This window comes from Cyprinodon variegatus, unplaced genomic scaffold (genome assembly GCF_000732505.1).
Source record: "Cyprinodon variegatus isolate N-32 unplaced genomic scaffold, C_variegatus-1.0 Scaffold82, whole genome shotgun sequence".
In the NCBI taxonomy this organism is placed as follows: domain Eukaryota; kingdom Metazoa; phylum Chordata; class Actinopteri; order Cyprinodontiformes; family Cyprinodontidae; genus Cyprinodon; species Cyprinodon variegatus.
In genome coordinates this window covers 757,057-765,583 of record NW_015150535.1, presented here as the reverse complement: position 1 = coordinate 765,583, position 8,527 = coordinate 757,057, and the positions used below count along the sequence as shown (strand labels likewise).

Here is an 8,527-nt window from a genome sequence, read left to right as displayed (position 1 = left end):
GTGTCGATCATTCGATTTCATCCTGGACACTACAGAAAATGGGCTAAAAGTGTTAAAAAACGGAATTTTCCTTTAAATTTCATAAATAAGATCACTTCCAGTGACCTTGACTTGGAAGAAGCCCTTTGTTCATTCATGGGAACTGTTTCAACAAGAAATTGGCCCAAATCCTGTTCCAATATATTTATATATTATTTAAATTCAAATCATTTAGTAAAACAGATGGCATTATTTTAATAAGGATGTATACCAAACTGTTTTTAAGTTTTGGATCTATGATTAACACATCTGTTTCTTATCAAAAATAGGTTTGTTTTAATAATAATTGCTTGCGTATGTCATTCTTGAGCAGGTAAAACAAATCAAACTTTATCAGTTATTTAGATGTCTTGCTGATAAGTCTATTATCTGTTATGATCCAAGGACATTTGTTTTTATTTAACCTTTTAAAACTAACCCAAGCCACATTTCTTCATTTGGATGATGCATTTCACAAAACAAAGTGAGCATTGAACATAAAAATTGGACCGAATAAAAATATTGAAACAATGATATTGTCAAGATTCTGGCCTGCCTGTCTGCTCCTCTGTGGTGCAGTTGACTGAATCACTGTTAACAGCTGTATTCCAGGTTTCACTGAATTCATACTGAATTCTGAAAGACAAGCTAAGCCAGATTATCGAATGCCATTGTGTAAGAAAATATCCAGCGTTCTTTCCCTGTCTGATCTTGATCAAGTTTTTGCCTTCCAGATTTCCCTCTTTCCCTTTTTCGCATTCAGATATTCTACAGGCTTTTGATCTTTGATCTGTGGACCTCAACCTTGCCTCTATTTCCAGATTACTACCTCCTGCCTTTCCTTTGTATTTGTCAGTCTGAATCTTGTCTCCCAGTGTTTGACCATGTTTCTGTGCCTTAACAGTTGATTCAAGTCTGACCTTCAGATCCTGTCTTCTGCTTCTGATTCCATGGCATCAATCAAGTCTCAGCTGCCCAATTATAGATTCCTGCTAATCCCATCTGTTTGTACACCTGTAGAATTATTCTTGTGTGTTATGAATACTGAACCCTCTGAACCAAGGGTTTCATCTCACAACCTGTCAAGTTCTCAATAGCTTAAACCTGCTGTCACAGTTAAGGAGCCAAAACTCAGTGTACCTGCTTTCCTACAGATTCTGAGAACGGTCAGTCGTGTCAAAAGTACACGCATTTGATAGTATAGATACTGCAGTTTAAAAACACTAAGGTAAAAGTCGAAGTATCAACTTGACCTCTTTACTCAAGTAAAAGTGAAAAAGTATGTGCTCCAAAAATTATTCAAAGTAGCTATAAAAGTATAAAGTAACCTTTAAAAAAAACAGCCAGATGCCACTATATGAATTGAAAGCTCAAATTTTTTATTTATTTTTTAAATTCTCTGAGATAGGGCCAAGGATGAGGGAGGTCTTGCTGGTCTCCATCTCCTGATACGCTCTCGCCTGTGTCCGACCTTTCAGACATTTCAACATCTTCTTCTGAATCCGACATTGTAGCATGGCATAGACAATTCACGTTTGCAATTTGAAGAACACCTGCTTGCTTCTGATGATTTCCTTTGGCGTTAGCACAAATTTGACGAATAGCTAACCAATGAGTGTTTGCGTTACATGACTCATCCAATTACACTAGTTTTCACTAGATGTTGATGGCGCCAAAATCTGCACTGGATAGCGCACATGACATGAAATAAATATTTATAAACATTAAACCGAAGCAAAGAGTAACAAGTAACATTTGTTTTAAAAATGTAAGGAATAGAAAGTACAGATACTTCTGTGAAAATGTAATGAGTAGACATAAGAAGTAGGAAGAACAATAAGTAATTGAGTAAAGTATAGATACCTAAAAAGTGTACTTAAGTACAGTAACAAAGTATTTGTACTTCGTTACTTGATACCTCTGCGTGACATGCATTTTTATGGTGCAAATCCATGAAAATGGGGAGTACCAAGATGGCGGTAGGTGACTTCGGTTTTTTCGGTCTATCAGAAATTCAGTGAATAAATAGAGATCAGTGGTATCCAACCTGATATATTAGACACCAAACTGTTGCTAGGCAACCACCTTGGGCCACGTGAGGTTTGCGAGCGGAGTACGAAGTTGGTAGGAGTTGAAAACTTTTTGGTGGATTGCATGAACTGTACATTGAATGTAGCTTTATGGCTTCCACATCAGGTGGTAATAGTGGAGAGGAAATGGAGTGGAGGATGTCTAGGTCTTCAAGAAGAAAGCATGAAATGAGGAAAGAGATAGAATTTGGTCAGATGGGAGTGAGGTTAGAGAGGAAAGAAGTAAAAAAAAAAACAAATAAAAGTCCAAGAATACAAACGCAGGGAGAGCAAGCAAATGGGGAAGAGGAGTGGAAAGTTACAGTCGAGTTTAAACAAGAGGAAGGATACTTACATCAGATAACAGTAACTAAAGCAATTGAGAAGGAAATTGGAAGAATCAAGTCTGCCAGGATAATAAACAACCATAAGATATCAATTTCTGCCATTAACAAAAAAACAACAAGAACAGATTCTCAAAATGACAACTTTTGTAGGTGAAAGAATCAAAACATACATCCCTAGCGCAGCTGCAAGATTAAGAGGGGTCATTTCAGGTGTTCCACTTGACATGACTGTTGATGAAATCAAACAATAAATAAAAGGAGGAAAAAATAAGTGAAGCAACGAGGATTAAACTCAAAAGAGATGGAGTTGTTAAAGACAGCATCGCAATTATATTGCAGTTTGAGAATGTGATTCCAGAATCTGTGAAGTTTGGCTATAGAAACTTTAGGGTGAGAGAGTACAGTCCCAACCCAATAAGATGTTTTGTTTGTCAAAGAATGGGTCATGTAGCTAAGGAGTGCAAAGAGAAAATAAGGTGTGCAAGCTGTGTGCATATCTGCTTCTGTCTCCTTGAACCCCAGTCAGCCTCAGCAGATGGCCGCTTAAACTGAGCCTGGTTGTGCTGGAGGTTTCTTCCTGTTAAAAGGGAGTTTTTCCTCTCCACTGTCGCTACAAGCATACTTAGTGTGAGGGATTGCATTCGAGTCAATGAGTTGATGCAATCAACTGGTTTTCCTTAGATAGAAAACTTTTAATAAATTCGACCATATGATCTGGTGAACTGTAAAGTGCCTTGAGATGACATGTTTTGTGAATTGGTGCTATAGAAATAAACTGAATTGAATTGAAATTAACTGTGGGGGAGAACATAGTGCAGCATATGGTGGATGCATAACAGAGGGAGCCAAGACAAGCACAAAGGATAAAAATAACAGAGAAGGTTTCATATGCTGAGGCATTAAAGAAAGTTAGAAAAGAAAGTACAAAGAACTTGGGGAATTAAGAAACAAGTCAAGGAGAGATAAATCAGGAAAATAATGACTCACAAAGAAAACAGAATCAAAACATTATCAATTCGACAGATGAACGCTATGCATGCAAGCATAAATTTAATGTAGATAAAAATACAATGTTGGTGAAAACAGATAACTTTGTGGCATTTATTTGTCACATTATAAATGTTACAGTGCAAATGAAAAAGAAAAGTGATCAAATCTAAACGACTGTAGAAGCAGCAGGACGGTTCCTGGACATGAAAGAGGTCCAACCGGATCAAATTCACGAACTTCTGAGCTTAGCTGAAAATGATCGAGAAAAGGATTTAAAAAAATAAAATGGTGCTACATATTCTTCAGTGGAATGCTAGAAGTCTCATAGTTAATGGCCAAGAATTAAAAAAAATATATGTTCATGAACTAGAAACAGCTCCAGATGTTATGTGTTCAGGAAACTTGGTTAAAACATCTTTAGATATTAAAACACCAGGTTACAGTTCAGTCAGAAGAGATAGGAGTAACAATAGTAATGGAGGAGGTTTTGCAGCTTTCATTAAGGATGGATTGGCATATAAAGAACATCAAGTACCTGGTCAAGTGTAGAAATATTTAAATTAGGAAAAAATGGTAATATTAGGATTCTTAACTATTATAAACCATGTAAAAAGTTAGAAAGTGAGATATTTAATAACATTTCAGGATCAATAAAAAAAATAAAAGTTTGGTGTGGTAACTTCAATGCACATAATAGCCTATGGGGAAGCAGACAGATGGAAAATAATGGTAAAACAGTGGAAGAAATGATGGTTGAAAGGTCACTGCTGTCCCTTAATAATGGTTAGGGAACAAGAATAGACATAGATAAAGAACCTTTGTCCTGTCTTGATTTAACATTAGAATCCAGTTCAATCATTAGCTCTTGTGAATAGTGTGTGAGAGTCCACAATAGGAAGGGATCATTATCCTGTTAGCACAATCATTAAAGATAATTTATTAAGACAAGATGAACTCAAAATAACATGATGGTGCTTTAATAAAGCTAAATAGCATTTTTTTAAACAGTATGTGAACAAACAAGTCATTTAGTGACATTAAGCAAAAGTGAGGGCAAATCTATAATTTGGAATAAAATCTGTAAGGTTTGGCTGGAACATTGGGATAATCATGACACTAGTAGAGATCTTTATAAAATTCAAAAGACTGTGGGGGGTAATAGTTGTACAAAAGGAAAATAGAGGCACTTATATCTCGACTTACAATTGGTCATACAGGGCTTAATAGTTCTCTTTTCAGAATAGAGAAACATGACACAGGGGCTTGTAATCACTGTAATCAGATGGAAACAGTGGAACATATGTTAATAGAATGTAATAAGTATTCACAGGAACGTCAGCATTTAAAGTCAACACTAAATAGAGAAAAAATTTGGATTTTCAATGATAAACTTTTAGGAAGTAAATCTAATTCTGCTAGAAATCAGTTAATTAGATTTATACTACTTATTTATTAATACTGGATTATTTAATTGTATTTAAATGAATAATATAAGTGTGCGTATGCACGTGAATATACACACATTAATTTATATGTATAGATAATATACAGATTCGTGCATACAATTGAGGTATGAATTAATAACTTCCCTGTGACATCATTGTTAGTCACACTCCAGTCCGGTAGGTGGCGGTAAATGCACCTTAATTTGGTTGCCACCCGCCAATAAAAAACATAAGAAGAAGAAAAGGCAACCGCCTTTAAACGAGAGAAGAAGAAGCTTTGCGGCGGTAAGACGAGCGCGTCAGTTGACTTTTCTCCGTTTGCTGTTTGTCCTCACACAGCTATAGAAACATTAGCCGTCGGTTTAAAAGGCTAATTTAGCTCATTACGAAGGGAAAGTTCGCCTAAAGCGCCATGACTCAAAAGGCAGCGGCTCTTCAGACCTACAACAACGAACTTGTCAAATGTAGGAAACTACTTTTCATTTTAACTTCTGTTTCTAAGGGGGATGAACGGATGCTTCTGTTTTAAATATGCTCCCCGGTAAATTATCATTGTAAAATGATTTTACATTAATTCTGTGTTAGACAAATATTACACTGAGTGTATAAAAGATCTAATTTTGGTTTTTAATGTCCTCCTCTCTTTACCTTCAGGACAGCACCGGACAATCTGATTAATCCTCACAGATTAGGGTTAAAATCAGCATCTAACTCTGTGCACAGGGCCACAATGTGGCTATAATCATCTGTCACAGTCCTAACATTTAGTCACTTTTATAAAACACCCATCTTCGTTTCTGTGAAGAAACTGGATGAAAGCGATGCTGCTAAAATTCTCCTAATCTGTTGAAGGTTTTGCCTCAGAGGAAACTTCAGCTGAGATTATTATTTTTTCTGATTTTAAAGCTTCTTCTTTAGGCTTCATTTTAAAGGACATGATTTTTAAAAACTTATGTGATCAAGTTTTAAAGTCATGCAATTAGGGATGCATAATATTGGAATTTTGGCCGATATCCGATATGCCGATATTTTAAAACTCATGTAGCCGATAACCGATATTGATACCGATGTTAAAGCTGGACAAAAATAAGTAGTCATTGAAAATAGCAGTTTTGTTATCCATTTCTGACACTTTGAAAAATAATATACTCAAATATATTTTCATATGCTGATATCAAATAGATTTTTAAAAACGCGGTATCGATCTATTTTAGTTTAAAAATCTCGTCAAATTTCATCGTTCTGTTACAAACTCTCGTGATATTTTGCAAATTCTTGTGAGATTTTGTTAGTAAAATAGATCGATACCGCGTCAATATATCAACATATAAAAATATGGCAAAATTTCGAGAATTTTCGGGGGATTTCATAGCATAACAATGACATATAGCAATATTTCATTAGTAAAAGAGATTGATATGGTGTTTTTAAATGGCAATATATCAGCATATGAAGGATATATTTTAATGTAACAATATTTTTTACCTCGTGTTTAGAAGTTTTTAAGTCTGTAAAAAAGACATTTTTGAGGAAGAAGAAGAAGTAGTATTTATTTTTTTAGACTTTAGAAACTCAGAAGCTGATCAAATATCGGGTTAAATATCGGTGGGGTGGCCGATGTCCGATATTCAGTTTTAAGGCCGATACCGATAGGGGGCCGATTATATCGTGCATCCCTACATGCAATATTTAATGTTAAAATAGATGGAGGGATGGATGGATAGTAATAAAATCTAATTTTTCCCTCTTACTTGAATGCATCATTGGTAACCTCTTCCTCCTTTTTTTCTATATACAATTTTCATCTAACATTTTTTACTTTCCTTTTTTTTTTGTTTCCTTCCTTTTGAGGATACTCTTGGAGATTCATTTTTTTGTAGTTAACTGCAAAAATAGGAAAGTACAAGATCCATTTTTTCCATCAAGTTTATCCCAGTTGGGGTCGTGAGGGGTGCTGTTGTCTATCTCCAACTGTCTAGAGCTGAGAGGCGGGTCCACCCTGGAAAGGTCGCCATCACAGGGAAACACAGAGACAAACAGAAACAACAACCATTCACACACACTAAGGCGAATTTAGGGAAGCTAAATAACCTTACAGTCATGTTTTTCGACTGTGGAAGGAAGCTGGAGTACCCGGAGAGAACGCATGCATGCTCAGGGAGAACATGAAAACACCATGCAGAAAGACCCCGGACTGGGAATCAAACCCATAACCTTCTTTCTACAGGGTTGAAACTACAAGATGTTAGATGAAAATTGTATTAAAGTAAAAATGGAGGGAGGGGTTACCAATGATGCATTCAGTGAAGAGGGAAAAATGGAAATCTTCACCTATGCATCTAGACCTTAATTATGATGGACTAGATGCATAGGTGGGGATTTTCTGTTTGATTCTCCTACTACCTCTATCACAGGATTTGTCCCCCCCACCAAAAAATGCATTAGGTGTAGTTTACAGTCCAATTATTACATGGTATCAAAGCATCCTTAATATGAGGGGAACATGGATTAACCATCGTTTGAGGTAATTATTCAACATGGCTGTTTTCACATCAAAATGGTTATGAAGTCAATTAGCATAATATGGCTGAAAAATGAATGGGATTAATCAATTATTGAAATAATTGTCCAATAATTTAGTAATTGATTAATCATTAACTGGAGTGTAGAGACCCTAAAACATGCCTTTAGTTGACAGAGCAATAATTGTATCAAAATTGTGAGGAGAAATTGTGTTGACTCGTTGCATTTAAGATAAAAATACATTTCTTTTGTCAATGTGCTCTATCCAGAACTCCTCAAATGGAAAAGTTTTAGTTTCTCCTAGTTTAATTAAACAAAAAGTCTTCTTCTAGGAACCTTTTGCTATCCGATTATACTAATTCAGAGTAGGAAAACCCTTGATTATATGTATATATGTGTGTATATGTATGCATGTGCGTGCGTGTGTGTGTGTGTATGTATGTATGTATGTATGTATGTCTATATATATATATATATATATATATATATATATATACAAAACGGTGCTAGCTAACATTGGAAGACCAGTTTAAGCCAGTTTGTGTAATTTATGGAAGCTTTCTTAGTTTTGGTTTTAGCTACATTACAGAAGATGCCTTCCAACTGTTCTGTCAATAAGAAATTCGTTTCCATAACAACAGGTATTGAGGACTTGTGCTCGAAGCGGGACGAGCTGAACCGCCAGATTAAGCTGGAGGAAGATGAGAAGGAGCGACTCCAGCGTGACATCCGGGTCCTCTCTGAGAAGCTGAGCAAGGTGAATGAAAGCCTGGCCCAAAGACTGATCACCAGGACCAACTTGGACCGTACCATCGCAGAGACCGAGGCGGCATACACAAAGGTCTGCATCTCCAAACCCGCTGCCTTTGATATTACATCAGCACCACAACATGCTTTGATGTTATTGCAGCTGTGCTCTGTTAAAAAGATGGATTTTCCAATTCTGAATTGATTCTTCTATTGATCCCTAAAGATTGTAGGCTAAGCCTTTTTTCACTTAAAATGGAATACAAAGAAAAATAAGAAATGCTGTCAAGGGGTTTTTAGGTGGCTTTAAAAAAAAGCCGTTTTACTTTAGTCCTAGAAACACTGCTCGTCCTCACTCACCTCCAGCACAGAGCCTGGTCTGTCACTG

At 36.0% G+C, this 8,527-nt stretch overlaps 1 protein-coding gene across 2 annotated transcripts in view; it reads left to right on the top strand.

The window, feature by feature from the left end:
• Positions 1-5,140: 5,140 nt before the first annotated feature.
• The window catches only part of ssna1 (Sjogren syndrome nuclear autoantigen 1), an 8,410-nt gene continuing 5,023 nt past the window's right edge, over positions 5,141-8,527 (top strand). For both annotated transcript variants that reach the window (XR_001481195.1, XM_015373185.1), the window contains exons 1-2: positions 5,141-5,333; positions 8,034-8,233. Coding sequence is in view for 1 of the 2 variants with exons in the window: in XM_015373185.1 (XP_015228671.1) it covers positions 5,282-5,333; positions 8,034-8,233 (252 nt within the window). In the remaining variant the exon portion in view is untranslated. The remainder of the gene's footprint in view (positions 5,334-8,033; positions 8,234-8,527) is intronic.